At 38.9% G+C, this 18,533-nt stretch overlaps 1 protein-coding gene across 11 annotated transcripts in view; it reads right to left on the bottom strand.

Moving 5' to 3' along the window:
* The window catches only part of DLG1 (discs large MAGUK scaffold protein 1), a 257,844-nt gene that overhangs the window by 149,036 nt on the left and 90,275 nt on the right, over window positions 1–18,533 (bottom strand). For all 11 annotated transcript variants that reach the window (XM_026496015.4, XM_057306847.1, XM_048214738.2 and 8 more), the window contains exon 5: window positions 9,180–9,344. In XM_026496015.4, the coding sequence (XP_026351800.2) occupies window positions 9,180–9,344 (165 nt within the window). The remainder of the gene's footprint in view (window positions 1–9,179; window positions 9,345–18,533) is intronic.

The following is an 18,533-nucleotide window of genomic DNA, read 5'->3' as shown; positions in this document are numbered from 1 at the left end:
TCGTTCCAGTTCTTTGAAAAATGTCATTGGTATTTTGATCAGGATGGCTGGATTCTTTAATTTCCTCAATGACCTACACTTTTCAGTGTAGATTGCTCTGGGTAGCAGAGACACTTTAACTATGTTTATTCTTCTGATCCATGAGCATGGAATATTTTTCCATCTTTTTTTTGTATCTTCTTCGATGTCTTTCAAGAGTGATTTGTAGTTTCTAGAATATAGATCCTTTACCTCTCTGGTTAAGTTAATTCTGAGATAACGCATGATTTTTGGTGCTATTGTAAATGGAATCGATTCCCTAATTTCTCTTTCTTCAGTCTCATTGTTCGTGTATAGGAATGCCACTGATTTCTGAGCATTTTGTGTCCCGCCACATTACTGAATTGCTCTATAAGTTCTAGTAATTTGCGGGTGGAGTCTTTTGGGTTTTCCATATAGAGTATCATGTCATCTGCAAAGAGAGACAGTTTGGCTACTTCTCTGCTGATTTGAATACCTTTTATCCCTTTTTGTTGTCTGATTGCTGTTGCAAGGACTTCTAGTACTATGTTGAATAATAATGGTGAGAGTGGACATCCTTGTCGTGTTCCTGATCTTAAGGGAAAGGCTTTCAGCTTTTCCCCATTGAGAATGATATTTGCTGTAGGCTTTTCATAGATGGTTTTTATGAAATTGAGGAATGTACCCTCTATCCCTGCACTCTGAAGGGTTTTAATCAGGAAAGGATGCTGTATTTTGTCAAATGCTTTTTCTGCATCAGTTGAGAGGATCATATGGTTCTTAACTCTTTTCTTGTTGGTATGATCTACCACACTGATCGATTTGCGAATGTTGAACCACCCTCGCATCCCAGCGATGAATCCCGCTTGGTTTTGATGGATAATCCTTTTAATGTACTGTTGGATCCTATTAGCTAGGATCTTGTTGAGAATTTTGGCGTCCATATTCATCAGGGATATCGGTCTGTAATTCTCCTTTTTGATGGGGTCTTTACCTGGTTTGGGGATCAAGGTAATACTGGCCTCATAGAATGAGTTTGGTAGTTTTCCTTCTGTTTCTATTTTTTGAAACAGCTTCAGGGGAATAGGTATTATTTCTTCTTTGAATGTTTGGTAGAATTCCCCGGGGAATCTGTCAGGCCCTGGACTCTTGTTTTGGGGGAGGTTTCTGATCACTGCTTCAATCTCTTCATAAATTAATCGGTCTGTTTAAATAATCAATTTCTTCCTGTTTCAGTCTTGGTAGTTTACAGGTTTCCAGGAAGTCATCCATTCCTTCCAGGTTGTTTAATTTATTGGCATAAAGCTGTTGATAAAAGTTTCCAATGATCCTTCCTATTTCATTGGTGTTGGTTGTGATCGCTCCCCTTTCATTCATAATTTTACTAATTTGGGTCTTTTTTCTATTCTTTTGAGTAAGTTTGGCCAGTGGCTTATCGATCTTATTTATTCTTTCAAAGAACCAGCTTCTAGTTCTGTTGATCTGCTCTACTGTGCTCCTGGTTTCTATTCACCGATCTCTGCTCTAATCTTGATCACCTGCCTTCTCATGCATGGGTTAGGCCTGTTCTTCTGTTCCAGCTCCAGCTTCTTGAGATGAGAATATAAAAACTGCATTTTAGATTTTTCTATTCTTTTGAGGGAGGCTTGGATGGCTATGTATTTTCCCCTTAGGACTGCCTTTGCTGTGTCCCAGAGGTTTTGGACCGAAGTGTTTTCATTCTCATTGGTCTCCATAAATTGTTTAAGTTGATTTTTAATTTCCTGGTTTAACCATTCTTTTTTTTTTTTTTTTAAGATTTTATTTATTTAGTTGACAGAGACAGAGACAGCCAGCGAGAGAGGGAACACAAGCAGGGGGATCGGGAGAGGAAGAAGCAGGCTCATAGCAGAGGAGCCTGATGTGGGGCTCGATCCCATAACGCCGGGATCATGCCCTGAGCCGAAGGCAGACACTTAACTGCTGCGCCACCCAGGCGCCCCTACCCAATCATTCTTGAGCAGGATGGTTCTTAGTTTCCAAGTGTTTGAGTTTCTTCCAAATTTTTCCTTGTGATTGAGTTCCAATTTCAAAGCACCGTGGTCTGAGAATATGCAGGGAATAATTTCAGTCTTTTGGTATCGGTTGAGACCTGTTTTGTGACCCAGTATGTGATCTATTCTGGAGAAAGTTCCATGGGCATTCGAAAAGAATGAGTATTCTGTTGTTCTGGGGTGTAGTGTTCTGTGTATATCTATGAGGTCCATCTGGTCTAGTATGTCATTCAAAGCTCTTGTTTCTTTGTTGATTTTTTACTTAGGTGATCTGCCTGTTGCTGATAGTGGAGTGTTGAGGTCCCCTACTATTAATGTATTATTATGTCTCTTTATTCTGGTTAAGAGTTGACTTGAGTATCTAGCTGCTCCCCTGTTGGGGGCATAGATATTTATAACTGTCATATCCACTTGGTGGATACATCCTTTAAGAATAATATAGTGTCCTTCTGTATCTCTAACAACAGTCTTCAGTTTAAAATCTAATCTATCTGATATGAGAATTGCCACCCCAGCTTTCTTTTGAGGTCCACTGGCATGAAAAATGGTTCTCCATCCCTTCGCTTTCAGTCTGGATGTATCTTTAGGTTCAAGATGAGTCTCTTGTAGACAGCAAGTGGATGGGTCATGTCTTATTATCCAATCTGCAACCCTGTGGTGTTTTATGGGAGCATTTAGGCCATTCACATTGACAGTGATTATTGAGAGATATGATTTGAATGATGTCATGTTGCCTGTGAAGTCTTTGTTTCTATAGATTGTAAATTTCTGTTCTGTATCACTCTTGGGGCCTTTTTACTTTTACAGAACCCCCCTTAATATCTCATGTAGGGCTGGTTTGGTGGTTACGAATTCCTTCAGTTTCTGCCAATCTTGGAAGGTCCTTATCTCTCCATCAATTTTGAATGACAGCCTTGCTGGATAAAGGATCCCTGGCTACATGTTCTTCTCAAATAGAGCTTTGAAAATACCCTGCCAACCCTTCCTGGCCTGCCAGGTCTCTGTAGACAGGTCTGACGTTATTCTAATATTTTTCCCTCTGTATATAAGGATTTTCTTCCCCCTGGCCACTTTCAATACTGTATCCTTGGATCTGATATTTGCAAATTACAGTATGACGTGACGTGGTGTAGGCCTGTTCTCATTGATCTTGGGAGGGGTCCTTTCTGCCTCTTGGACACGAATGCTTGTTTCCTTTGCCAGATTAGGGAAGTTCTCAGCTACAATTTGTTCAAATATCTCTTCTAGACCTCTCTCTTTCTCCACCCCCTCAGGGATGCCGATGATTCTGACCATTGGAACGTTTCATTGAGTCAGTAATCTCCCGTAATCTACATTCTTGAGATTGGAATTTTTTGAGCCAAGTTTCCGTTTTAACCTTCTCTTCTACCATCCCATCTTCCAGTTCACTAATTTGTTCTTCTGCCTAATTTACCCTGGCCGTCAGAGCATCTAGTTTAGACTGCATCTGATTCATAGCATTTTTAATTTCTGCCAGATTTGCTCTCATTTCCACCCTTAGAGATTCTATATTCTTGTTAATATTTTTTTCAAGCTTACCCATCTTTTTTTTTTTTTTTTTTAAGATTTTATTTATTTATGTGACAGAGAGATAGCCAGCGAGAGAGGCAACACAGCAGGGGAGTGGGAGAGGAAGAAGCAGGCTCCCAGCGGAGGAGCCCGATGTGGGACTCGATCCCGGAACGCCGGGATCACACCCTGAGCCGACGCTTAACGACTGCGCTACCCAGGCGCCCCAAGCCTACCCATCATCTTGACCATTGTTACTCTGAACTCCATTTCTGACAATTTGGTTATATCCATATCCATCAGTTCTGTGGCAGAGGCCACAGTCTCTGTCTCCTTTCTTTGCTGAGGGTTTCTCCTCCTCGTCATTCTGATGAGGAGAGGTTGCAGGGATGCACAGAGCCCAAATTATAGACCAGGACCCAGGTAGTGTGCACTTGTTTTATAGGGACCTTAGGGATGTGGGCTTCTTGATTTTTCAGCCTGCCTTCTGAGGGAGGGGCCTGCCGCACTGATACTCAGGCAACCCTGTTTGGGTAGAGTTGCCCCATCCCCTGCAAGGGGGGATGGGGATGGGCACAATATGAACCGGTATTTCCAGGCTTTTGTTCTCTGGCGGCTTTCCCTGGCGATTTTCTGTGCCTCTTCTGAGAGTCAGAGCAGCAGTGGCTGTATCCTAGCCTCTGTCTCAGAACAGAGAGATCGCAGTCTGTTCTCCACTGAGCTCTCCTGGTCATTCTAACTCTGTTTCTGTCCGTGCTGCTAAAAACCCCGCAGCGTCCCGGGATGTGCGCCCCACAGCCACTCTCCCCGCCCTCGCTTCCAGGGCTGGCACATCTCTGTCCTTTGTGCTTCTAACACCGCCAGCCACCCCCGGTTCCCGCGCGCTCCCGAGCTCCCTGTTTCAGTGTGGTTCGCATGCGCACTGGAGCGCCGGTTTTCCATCTGGTTGCACATGCGCTCCTGAGCTCCCAGTTTCAGTCTAGTTCGAGTGTGCCCTCCGGAGCTCCGGTTTTCAGTCTGGTCATGCGCACGCTCCCGAGCTTCGGTATCAGTCCGGTTCCAGTGTGCGTTCCAGAACTCCAGTTTTTAGTCTGGTCACGCACGTTCCCTGGCTCACGTCAGTCTGCTTTCTCGCAGGGGCCAGTCCGCGAGTCCAGCCTGCTCCCCAGTGCAGGTGGCTACCGCTTCCCGGCACCCAAGCACAGCAGCTTCCTCCCCTTTCCGTTTATCTTCCGATATCTGTGCGCGGATTCACAGCTCCCCGCTTCGCACCTCAATACTCAGTGCTGGAGATGTTCATTTGTAGAGATACAGATGTATCTTCCCGCGTCTCAGGCTGATTTCATGGCTGTTCAGGATGGTCTGGTAGATATCCAGCTCAATTCAGGGGACCAGCTGAATAAGCGGTCCCCTACTCCTCCGCCATCTTTTTTTTGTCCCCTTCCACAGAATTCTTCACCATTATAATGCCAATTTCTTCCTTGAAACTGCCCAGCACTGGCAAGAAAGTTTCCCCTTCAGAGTCTTAAGTCGTAATTACCTTTACGCTAAATAAGGCCTGAATAAAGTAACTTTCAATCACCATCTTATTTCATTCAATATTTCAGTAATAAGAATCAGCACCAGTACCAAAGAACCTAAGAGATTATTTTGTAGCCTATCTCACGGTGGCAAACCCTTCATAGGGCCACTCATCAGCTCAGGATTAAGGCCTTCATTTGCTAACAAGTTCCCAACCACGGTATCATGAACTTTTCTGCATTATTACAGCTTCCTCTGATTATCACCCTGATACTACACTTATTTTCCCCAGTAACTGCCTCCTCCTCTGAACTGGCATCTTGTCCACACCTTCAACATCTTGTCCAAATGTCAATTTTCTTTTTTCAGAATACTCCAAAAATTTAATTTTTCTCTTTATTTTCTCATATGACATACTGTGTTATAACTCTCCATTAAAAATACTAATCAATGAAATCTAATAAAGTTACTAGCACAGATGTTTAATAAATGTTTGTTAAATGTATGTATTATTTGATAAACAAAACTAATATTCTGGAAGTTGATTTTTTCCCCAAAATCTTATAATCAACTTTATTCAGTTTTCAAAAATTTATATCTGACAATAGTCAATGCGAAAGTTCACATCTGCCAGATACTGATATTGGCTATAGGTGCATTCAATCTTATACTGAGTTAAGCAATGCCTATGGTCAACCGTAATGACTTTACATGTACTCTTTAATCTTCACCACGACCTTCCTCATTGTCATTTAACAAATATGCTTGTCTTTGTAAAGCTTACTTTCTAGCAGGAAAACAGACACCACGATCTAAAAGTAAGTGAACAAATAATCTAGTTTGACCATGAGCACTGAATCTAAGGGCCAGCAACTATCAACCTTCTCCTGAAATGAAATTAATAAGACTCTCATTTTTATTTTATCAATTTGCTAAAATGTTCATCAGTTTATTTATATTCAACTTTTAAAAAGGGGGCGGGACTCTCACTGCCCATGCCCCTGTCAGAATCTGCATACACATGGAGGTAACTACCAAAACACCCTACCAAAAAAGTAAGGAATTGAATGTGTGCAAACTGACGTTGCATAGTTTGTAACCACCAGAATGACCACAAATTCAAATCATAAACAAAGAATTATACTTACGTGGGAGAGTTTCTTGACTAAATAGTTTATATTAATTCAGTCAAGACAAAGTAGGCATAAACAAGAACAGCATATAAAGCAGGACAGCATGCTTAGAATTCAAGTGTTCTAAAGTTCTATGTTATTCAGAATGAAGATAGAAGATATTTACTGACTTTAGATTTTTGTAAGTTAAAAATGTATATTAAAATTTCTAGGATAACCATTAAAGGAAGAGAAAGAAATGACTTCCAAGCAAATAAGATAGAGGTAAGACATGAGAAAATATAATCTAAAGTAAGATATGAAAGGAAGAAGCTGAAGGAACTGCATGCATTTTAGAAAGGCTCTATTTCTGCTGTTTTTCTGCTAGGTCCCATTTATTCACGTTCTATATTTTGCAGCTGAGTAAAAACCAAAGAAGCTATGTTCCCACTCCGAGGAAGGGAAACAAGAAAGTTAATCATTCTCTGAGGTTTGTCGCAGGCCCTCAAACACCTGATAACAACTAAGAAGAGTCAGATCCTAAACATGTTCTAGGACCTTAGCTTTGAAAAAACCGCAGCTGACTCTGGCATCAATATCCTCTACCTTCAATGATTTATAAAATAACACCTACTATTCACCTGTTATTCGCCTCTGATTAGACCCTACCCTGGATTCCTGAGGGAACACTTATTCTGGACCCCTTTCCAATACAAACCCTGAGGCCCAAGTGACAAAGAGACTCATTCTCCTTTCCTTCCTGAGTCTTCCAGACACTCCACCTGCTATTTTCTGTCATTTATGCTATTCAGTAAACTCTGCTTTCACTTTCTCCAGCTCGTGTTTGATTTCTATCCTGCACAAGTCAAGCACTCTCTTTGCTGGTCCTGAAGGACCCCCACTTCTGGGGTCTCAGACCCAGACTGCCTGGATCACTGTGTTTAAAAATTAAGAAACATACTCATGGGGCAAATAAAATCACAAGGGAAATAAAAGAAAGTAGAATGATAAAAAAAATTACATGTTAAAACTTGCAGATACAAGTAAAGTGATATTTACAGGAAAGTTTACAAACTCAAATACTATTAGAAAAGGCTGATACTATTATAATATGCAACTAAAGAAACTAGAAAAAACAAGAAAAACCCCCAAAACCCAAATAGAATAAACTCAAAGAAAGCAGAACAGAAAAAATAATAACAAAAAAATAATAATAACAGTAAGAGAAGGGGGAATAGATGAACTGTCTCTGTCACTAATAGCCACCAATTTTTTCCTCTCTGTATCTCTCATTCAGTCTTCCAAGGAAAGGTCAGCTTGCTTCTACCAAACACAACCTTAGTTCATATGTAGGTTATCCACACATTTATATTTATAGATTTACATGAACACGTGTATTATGTAGGTAAATGTGTGTGTGAAAACAGGGAGGGTGGGGATGGCAGCACATGGGGGAGGGACACAAGAAGATTTTTTAAAAAGAGATGAATCTTTGAAAAGACCATCTTTTGGCAAGAATGGTCACAGGGGGAAAAACAAAACAAGGCACAAATAAACATTATTAGGAATGAAAAGGGGGCCATACCTAAATATGCTATAGACAAAACCCCCAGGATATTAATATTTTGAAACAAATATGAAATGAATAAATTCCCAGAAAAATTAACCTAGTAAAACTATTAACATAAAATCTAAATGGTATAACCGTTAAATTTTTAACTAAAAATACTAAATCATCCCTCAAAGAGAATTATAAAACACAGGTTAAGTTTTATTAGGAAAAAATTACCTTTATTCACAATACATACAATCAACAAAGGATTAGTATCCAGAATATACAAAGAACTTGTAGGGTCACCTGGGTTGCTCAGTCGGTTAAGCAGCCGACTCTTCATTTTGGCTCAGATCATGATCTCAGAGCCCTGGGATCAAGTCCCACCTTGGGGTCCACACTCAGAGCAGATTTTGCTTGGGGATTCTCTTCCCTTTCCCTCTGCCCCTCCCTCTACTCACTCCCTTGCTCTAAATAAATAAATCTTAAAAAAAAAAAAAAAAAAGGACTTGTACAGATCAGTTAAAAGGACAACCAAAGACAAAAATGAACAAAAATCTCGAGAGGTTATATCACAGAATAGAAAATCTGAATGAATATATTCAACCACATTGTCAAACAGGGAAATTCACATTAAAATCACAATGAGATACTATTTCAAGTCCCAAACAATGGCAAAAATGAGAATACCAGGTATTGATAAGAATATGGATCAGTTAAAACTTTTATATATTGCTGCTGAAAATGTAAATCATATAACCACTTGGAAAACAATCTGGTGTTATCTACAGAGATATGTATACATAACCTACGTTTTAAACAGTACTTTTTATATTAGTAATATTCTGAAAATAACTCAACATCCACCAAAAGTAAGATAAATTATAGTGTATTAATAAAAGAAAAAACTCCAGAGCAGTGAAAACAATCTCAGGAATATAATGTTGAGCAAAAAAGTCAAGCTGAGATTAAATGCAGTATAATTCATTTATATAAAATTTAAGATCGGCAAAATAAACAATGTATTGATTGGAGATCTAAATATGTGCTAGAGCTTTATAAGAAACCAGGATTGTGGTTATTTCTGAGGAGAGTTAATGTTAGTATTAATGCTCTTTTTCTGTACTTACTAATATTTAAAACACATTTTTAAAATATTTCAACGTGCAGTATTTGAAATATAATAATTTCCTTTGTGGGAATTTTTAGGCTTAAAGATAGTATCACTCAATAAAATTCATTTATAAAATATATCCTTAAAAATGTTTTTAGAATGTTAATAAATATTATGAAATTCCCTATAACTAATAAACCATAAACAATCAAGGGGTGAAAATTCTACATGAAAGAAGAGTTCTCTCTGAGCATGAGCTATACTAGTAACAAAAGTAATGTATAATTCATAACAACAAAATAAAGTTATCATCCTACCTTTATTGGTGAAATATGAGAATGGGAAACAAATCCATGGACATTCTCAATTTCTGACAGATTCTTCTCTGAAACATGAACTAATTCCGGGCCTATCACCTCATTAGTGATTTGTGGGGATATATGCTCTTGAGGAGGTGTGTCTTCATCCTGATACCGGTATTTCTGTAAAGAAAATTATTAAATATGAAAAAAATCCTGAAAAGCAAAGTGAGTTCAATTCAAATCACGGTTTCATAACTAGCCAAATACTCAATAATATTTAACTATATGGAAAGTGTATTGTATGGTTTAATCCATAAAGTCTGAGAGAAATAGGCCTCCAAAGTCGTGCTAATTTTTAATAAAATATCTGATTATTAGAACTCATTCAGATTGTGGGAAGTTGGCTGAATAGGAAGCACAAAGAATTTGTCTTTCCACTTAAACAATTACCTAGGCAGAATCTGTCTAATGTAACTATTCTGGAACTCTGGAGTCTGTTGAAGGCTTGCAACTTCCAGGGGGATAGCTGGGATGGTAAATTGTGATTAATTGTGATGGTAAATTGTGATTAATTGTGATTAATTGTGATCAACTTCACCACTTCCATTCATCAGAGTATCAGAAGTTGCACCAAGAGCAATTAGGCAAGAAAAAGAAATAAAAGACACTCAAATTGGAAAGGAAGGAGTAAAATGATCTCTGTTTATAGACGATATAATGTTGTATGTGTAAAACCTTAAAGACTCAGCAAAAAGGCTGTTAGAACTAATGAATTCAGCAAAGTAGCTAGATACAAAGTCAATACACAAAAATCAGTTGCATTTCTATACACAATCTAAAAAGAAAATTACAAAAACAGTTTCATTTACAACAGCATCAAAAAGGATAAAATACTTGGGGATAAACAAGGTAAAATACTTGTACAATGAAAACTACAAACACTGCTGAAAGAAATTAAAGATGACAGGAAAAAAATGGAAACACATTCTGTGTTTATGGATTGGAAGACTTAGTATCATTAAGATGTCAAAACCACCCAAAGCAATCAACAATCCCTTTCAAAATCCCAATGACATTTTTTGCAGAAAGAGAAAAACTCATCCTAAAATTCATGTGGAATCTCAAAAAATCTGAATTGCCAAAATTATGAAAAAGAACAAAGCTGGAAGACTCACACTTCCTCATTTCAAAACTTACTGTAAAGCTAAAGTATTGAAACCAGTTTGGTATTGGCATAAAGACAAATGTATACACCAGTGGAAAAGAATAAGGGTCCAGAAATAAACCTTTACATAAATGGTCAAATTATTTTCAACAAGGGTGCTAAGACTATTCAATAGGAAAAAGACAATCTTTTCAACAAGTGGTGCTGGGAAAAGTGGATACCTACAGGCAAAAGAATGAAGTCACATCCTTACCTAATTTTTACCATGGTTAAAATTCAAAATGCATCAAGGACCTAAATGTAAGACTAAAACGATAAAACCCTTAAAAGAAAACAAAGCACACAAAAGCTTCATGACATCGCATTTGGCCATGATTTCTTGGACATAACACCAAAGGCACAGGTAACAAAAGCAGAAATAGACAAATTGGACTTTATAAAAATTTTAAAGATTTTGTGCATCAAAAGACCCTATCCATAGAGTAAAAGGCAACCCACAGATGAGAAAGTTTTGCAAATCACATGCCTAATAAAGGATTAATATCCAAAATATATAAAAAACTCCTAATTAAAAGTCAACAAAAGAAACCAAACAATTCAAACATGGGCAAAGAACCTGGATAGAGATTCCTCCATAGAAGACAAATGAATGACCACTAAGCACATGAAAAGATGCTCAACATTACTAACTTACAGAAATGCAAATCAAAACTATAACGAGATACCACCTCATACGCATTAGGATGATTCCTATCAAAAAAACAGAAAACAAATTCCAAGAGAAACTAGAACACTTGTGCATTGTTGGGAACGTAAAATGGTACAGCCACTGAGGAAAGTAGTATGGTGGTTCCTTAAAAAAGTAAAAATAGAATTACCCTATGAATCCAACAACTTCACTTCTGGGTATATACCCGAAAGAATTGGAAGCAGGGTCCTGAAGAGATATTTGTATACCCATGTTCATAGTAGCACTATTCACAATAGCTAAAACATGGAAGAAACCTAAGTGTCCATCAGTGTAGAATGAATAAGCAAAATGTGGTTATATACATACAATGGAGTATTTTCAGCCTTAAGAAAAAAACTGTGCAGTATGTTACACATGAATGAACCTTGTGAACATTATGCTAAGTGAAACAAGCCAGTCACAAAAAAGACAAATACTGTGTAATTCCACTTATATGAGGTACTTAGCTGATCCTTGGAACAACAAGGGGTCAGGGATACCAACCCCCTACCAAAAATTCATGCATAACCTTGACTCCCCAAAAGCTTAACTACTAATAGCCTACTATTGACTGGGAAGCCTTACCAATAATATAAACACTTAACATATATTTTGTATGTTGTATGTATTATATACCATATTCTTACAATAACGCTAGGAACATGCTGAGAAAATCATAAAGGATAATGATATATAATTATAATTTTATAATCATGGAAAAAGACTAGTATCTACATATATTTTACATTCATAAATACTTCTTCCTTCATGTTTTTAATATTTCTAGGCTATGTATTTCATCTGTGAGTTTTTTCAAACTGTTGCAAATCTCTACAAGATTTTCCGATATATTTATTGAAAAAAATCTGCAGATCATTGGACCTGTGCAGTTCAAAACCATGTTGTTCAAGGCTCAACTGTAGTCAAAAATCATAAAGACCTAAAGTTATAATGATTGTTGCCAGGGGCTGGGGGGAGGGGAGAATTGTGACATATTTAACAGACACACAGTTTCACTTTTACATGATGAATAGAGTTATGGGGATGGATGGTGCTCATGTTTGCACAACCATGTGAATGTAAACTTAAAAATAGTTAAATGGTAAACTTTTTGTTATGTGTACTTTATCACAAAAAAAAAGAAAAGAAAAAAGAAGTTTAAGAAATAATTCAGAGCTGGGTGAAAAATCTGAGCACTGATTTGCTCATTTCTTACCCAATGTCAGCTGAACACTGTATCTCTAAATACACAGTTGTTTAAGGGAAGTCAAAATGAAAAGCCAAAGTTGTTTGGCTAAATTAATTTGGTTTTCTTATTCAGGTAACTCGTATAAAAATGAAAAAAGTCTTTTCAAATCCTAACTGAAAATTAGTCTATTAGAGAACAGTATTTTTCTTTTTATCTACAAGAGAATCTCTGTCTCTTTCTCTTGCTCTCTCACACACATATAATTCTATGCAATCTATTTTTAAAGGAACATAATTTTAAGAAAACCAAATCTACCTTACCCCATACACAAAAGTAAAGGAAATCCTAATTATAGGAACTGGGAGAAAATAAAAGTACATGTTCTTCAACTCACGCTGAGAATGTGTATGCATACACACAAAACCAAAACAAACTAAAATATTCTTTCCCTTCCCCCAAGAAACACACTTATAAAGAAAAAGACACAAACAAGCCACAACAGAAACACAGAAACAAATTTTATAACAAACAAAAAATTATTAGCCACTATTAGTAGCTCTTATAAATCATTCAAAAAGACATAGCAAACATAATAATGGGATATTCACAAAAGGCATACAAATGGATCAGTAAACTTTTGGGAAAAACTTGCTCAACTTCCCTAGTAAGTAAAAATTATCGTGTTAGCATTCAGAGAAATGGGCATAAATCATCACATTCTTGGTAGGGGTCTTTTTCTGGTGGGCAGATTGCAATGATTCAAAAGTCCTGAAAATCTTTCTACTCCTTGATCCAATAATTCCACTTCTAGAAACTAATCTTAAGTATAGCATCAGTAAGGAGCATAAATATTTGTTGTATATAGACAAATATGCACATTGCAAAATATATAAAAAATCCCTTTAACTGTGAATTTGAGTACGGAAAGTCATTACACAACCTCCAGCATCACTTTTTTTTTTTTTTTTTTTTTAAGATTTGATTTATTTATTTGACAGAGAGAGAGCCAGCGAGAGAGGGGACACAAGCAGGGGGAGTGGGAGAGGAAGAAGCAGGCTCCCAGCAGAAGAGCCTGATGTGGGTCTCGATCCCAGGACTCCGGGATCACGCCCTAAGCCGAAGGCAGACGCTAAACAACTGAGCCACCCAGGCGCCCCTCCAGCATCACTTTTTAAATAACATCCTTCTGTGAAATGGTAACTACATGGAAAACAATCAGGCTCATACCAATATTAGCTAGTTCATTTAACATGATGTAAGACATATTTTTACACATTAACCTCAAATTATTTTTCAAAACCAATGAAAAAAATTCTCTAACTTGATCCTGAGTAAGGCTGAAGTTACAAATATACTCTCAAAAGTTAACACAGCTTGTCTGTTTATTTATAAAGATTTTATTTATTTATTTGACAAAGAGAGACAGTGAGAGAAGGAACACAAGCAAGGGGAGTGTGAGAGGGAGAAGCAGGCTCCCCAGTGAGCAGGGAGCCCGATGTGGGGCTCGATCCCAGGACCCTGGGATCATGACCTGAGCTGAAGGCAGATGCTTAATGGCTGAGCCATCCAGGAACCCCACAAAAGTTAACAGTTTAAATATTCAGTTGGACAAAAGCAAAATCTAAGTATGCTTACGCTTTAATAGTAGATATGATTATAAGGAAAGAAACCTGATTATCATCTTTTTTTTTCTTTCCTTCTCCCCAGGCTCCCCCATAGTCATCTTTTCAAACTTTATAGGTACTCCACAACTTAATATGTACCTTGGAGAGAGTACATGCAGAAAGATATTCACTATAGTAAAGTTTGGAATGAAGAAAAATTGGAAACACAAGCTTCCTATCAATACACCAAAAAAACCCACAAAAAACCCAATAAATAAATTATGGTACATTCTACAAAAAATTATGTAGACATTAAAATGGGTAAATATCTACTTTTTTTAATAAGAAAAGCTGAAAACATAAGATTGCTGAATGAGGAAAGCATGTTTTGAAGCTAACAGTGTGAACATTTATTTTTTAGATTTTTATTTGAGAGAGAGAGAGAGCATGAGCAGGGGGGGAAGGAGGAGAGGGAGAAGGAGACTCCCCACTGAGCAGGGAGCGGACATAGTGCTAGTCCCAGGACCTTGAGATCATGACCTGAGTCAAAGGCAGCTGCTTAACTGACCCACCCAGGTGCCCCAGTATGAACATTTTAAAGGAAAGCAATAGTACACTTATGTATATGTATAAAATGTAAATGCATATACAATATGTGCATACGTATATGTACATCTCTCACCATATCCACGAATGTACATAAGTAATTTGAGGGAATCTAAAAGGATTTAAAAACAAAAAAATGGTTCATTCTGAAAAGGAAAGAAAGAAATCACTAAAAAAAATCTGTCTTTTTAAGTATCTTTTAATAGATGCTACCCCTTGTTACTACTGAAAAACTCAAGGCATCTTGACCTGGGGTTTCCCAGTAAAAATCACTCTATACTCATGGAACCATTCAATGTGGCCCTTTGGCTTCTGTATTTTCTGCAAAGTGGCAGCCGAATGCAACAGTTTGACCAGTCTCATGTTTAAGCCTTTTGGCAGGACTATAGACTGTACTGTGTCCTTTTATCAAGAAGCACATCATGTCTGGTTAATCTCTTTTTGTGATGTTAGGAGCCCTTAATACTCAATACCTAAATCAGTTCATTCACTGGGGGCTATAAAATGGTGACAGTCTAATTCTACTATTTCATTTTCATTTATTAAATGGTGTATATATAGAGAGATATTTCTCTTCACCTACTATTTGGTTACCTGCTGATATGATTCACACATGAATAACAGGAGAAAAATTTGTTCCTTTATGTACCAGTTTTCAAGATGGATTTAAAAAAAACTGGTTCCCTATCATCCTCTTAAAGCAATTAGGAGGTTTTTAGATATCATGCAATCCTGATCAAAATGTCATCTGGCATCTGGCTTTTTTTTTTTTTTTTTAAGCAATTGACAAGCTGATCCTAATATTCATACAGAGATGTAAAAGACCCAGGATAGTCAAAACAATCTTTAAACAGAAGAGCAAAGTGGAGGACCCACGCTTCCCAATTTCAAAACATTTTACAAAGTTGTATTTTTTTTAAAAAGATTATTTATTTATTTGAGAGAGAGAGCGAGCACCAATGCACAAGCATGATGAGGGGCAGAGGGAGAAGCAGACTTCCTGCTGAGCAGGGAGCCTGATGTGGGGCTCAATCCCGGCACTCTGGGATCGTGACCTGAGCTGAATGCAGATGATTAACTGACTGAGCCACCGAGGTGCCCCTACAAAGCTCTATCAATCAAGATGGTGATACTGGTATAAAGATAGACATGTATCGATGGAACAGAATTAAGAGTCCAGAAACATATAATTACATTTACAGTCAACTGATGTTCAACATGTGTGCCGAGAGAATTTAATAGGGAAAAGAACAGTCTTTTCAACAAATGCTGCTGAGACAACTGGATGCAAAGTAATTAAATTAGAACTCTTTCTAACACTAAGTAAAAAAATTAATTCAAAATGGATCAAGATCTAAATATAAGAGCTAAAACATAAAACTCTTAGAAGTAAACATAAATACATATCTTTATAACCTTGGATTCAGCAATGGTTTCCTAGGTACAACATCTAAAGCATAAGGAGGTAAATTTGACTCGATATAAATGAAAAAGTTTTGTTCATCAAAGGGCATATCAAGAAAGTGAAAAGATAACCCTCAGAATAATGGGAGAGAATATTTGCAAATCATGTATTTGATAACAGTATCTAGAAAACATAAGTCTCCTGAACACATAATGAATTCTTACAATTCAACAATAAAAAACTGAATTTTAAAATGGGCAAAGAATTTAAACAGATATTTTTTCAAAGAAGATATACAAATGGACAATAAGCATATGAAAAGATGTTCAACATCATTAGTTATTACAGAGATGGAAATCAAAACCGCAATGAGCTATCACTTCACATCCACCAGGATGGCCATAATCAAAAAGACTGATAATAACAACACATGTTGGTGAGGACGTGGAGAAATGGGAACTGCCAGTGCTGGGGAGAATGTAGTCATTCTAGAAATAGTGAAGTCATTCTGGAAAACAGTTTGGTAGTTCCTCAAAAGGTAAAAAGAGTTACCATTTGAGTAATTTCACTTCTACATATATATCCAAGAGAATCCACAAAAACTTGTACACAAACATTCATAGTATTATTCATAATAGCCCCAAAGTGGACACAACTCAAATGTCTATCAATTTATAAATGGATAGAATGTGGTATATCCATACAACGGAATATTATTCAGCTATAATAAATAAGTTATTTATACATCCTACAACATGGAACTTTGAAAATATTATGCTAAGTGAAAGAAGCCAAACACAAAAAGCCACGCACTGTATCATTCCATTTGTATGAAATATTCGGAACAGGCAAATTCATAGAACCAGAAAGCAGATTAGTGATTCCCAAAGACTGGGAGAGGGAAAAATAGGTATCACCTGCTGGTGGGTACAGAGTTTCTCTTTGGGAGATGAAGATGTTCTGGAATTAATGATGAAGGCTGCACAACCTTGTGTACAGAGCTATACACTTTAAAAGGATGAATGTTAAGGTGACATATATTAATTTAAAAATTATGGCTGGGAGTTAAGATGGCGGAGGAGTAGGGGACCCCTTTTTCAGCCGGTCCCCTGAGTCGAGCTGGATAGGTACCAGACCAGCCTAAATAACCATGGAATCAGCCTGAGACGCAGGATGATGCATCTGGATCTCTACAAATGAACATCTCCAGCGCTGAGTATTGAGGTACGAAGAGGGGAGCTGTAAACCGTGCACAGATATTCGGAAGATAAACGGAAGGGGGAGGGAGCCGCCGCGTTTGGGTGCCGGGAAGCGGCAGCCACCTGCACGGGGGAGCGGGCGGACTCACAGAGGGCACCTGCGAGAGAGCGGACTGAGACCGGTGAGCCGTGAACGCGCGCCACCAGGCATCTCCCGGAACACTGGAATCCCGGTGTGCTCACGGGATCCAGACTGAGACCGGGAGCTTCCGGAGCGCGCGTGGGGCGGCTGGCGGGCCACCTGCACGGGGGAGCGGGCGGACTCGCGGTCGGCACCCGCAAAACAGCAGACTGAGACCCTGAACCGGGTGCGCGCGCCACCAGGCTTCTCACGAAACTCCGGAATCGAGGTGTGCTCACCGGGCATAGACTGAGACCGGGAGACCCGGGAGCGTGCGGGGCGGCCGGTGGCTGGCGGCATTAGAAACACAAAGGACAGAGACGCGCCGGCCCTGGAAGTGAGGGCAGGGACGCCGGGTTGGTGCGCACATCCCGGGACGCTGCAGGGTTGAGCAGCACCAACAGTAGCAGAGTTAAAGTGGCCAGAACATCAGTGGAGAACGGGTCACAATCCCTCTGTTCTGTGACAATGCAGCCTCTGCTGCTCTGACTCTCAGAAGAGGCATAGCCGGCCGCCAGGGAAAGCCGCCAGAGAACAAAAGCCTGGAAACACCGGCTCAGAGAGTGCCCATCCCCATCCTCCCTCGCAGGGGACACGGAGACTCTAACCAAAAAGGGTTGCCTGAGTATTGGCCCGGCAGGCCCCTCCCCCAGAACACAGAAGGCAGGCTGAAAAATCAAGAAGCCCACAACCCGGGCGCCTGGGTGGCGCAGTCATTGAGCGCCTGTCTCCGGCTTAGGGCGTGATCCCGGCGTTCCGGAAAGGAGTCCCTCATCGGGCTCCTCCGCTGGGAGCCTGCTTCTTCCTCTCTCACTCCCCTGCTTCTGTTCCGTTCTTGCTGACTGTCTGTCTCCCTCTCTCAGATAAGTAAATAAATAAAATCTTTAAAGAAGAAGCCCACATCTCTAAGATCCCTATAAAACAAGGGGCACGGCCTGGGACCCAGTCAATAATTTGGGCTCTGGACAACCCCGCAACCTCTCCTCATTAGAATGACAAGAAGGAGAAGCCCCCCCCCAGCAAAGAAAAGACAGTGAGTCTGTGGCCTCTGCCACAGAAATAACGGATATGGATGTAACCAAATTATCAGAAATGGAATTCAGAGTAACAATGGTCAAGATAATGAGTAGACTTGAAAAAAATATTAAGGAAAATGTTACTGAGAATATAGAATCCCTAAGGGCGGAAATGAGAGCGAATTTGACAGAAATTAAAAATTCTATGAGCCAAATGCAGACAAAACTAGAGGCTCTGACGGCCAGGGTCACCGAAGCAGAGGAAAGGGTTAGT

The sequence above is a fragment of the Ursus arctos genome, unplaced genomic scaffold, assembly GCF_023065955.2.
Source record: "Ursus arctos isolate Adak ecotype North America unplaced genomic scaffold, UrsArc2.0 scaffold_4, whole genome shotgun sequence".
Lineage (NCBI taxonomy): Eukaryota > Metazoa > Chordata > Mammalia > Carnivora > Ursidae > Ursus > Ursus arctos.
Note: the sequence above shows the minus strand (reverse complement) of the source record. Positions and strands in the feature narration are given on the sequence as shown.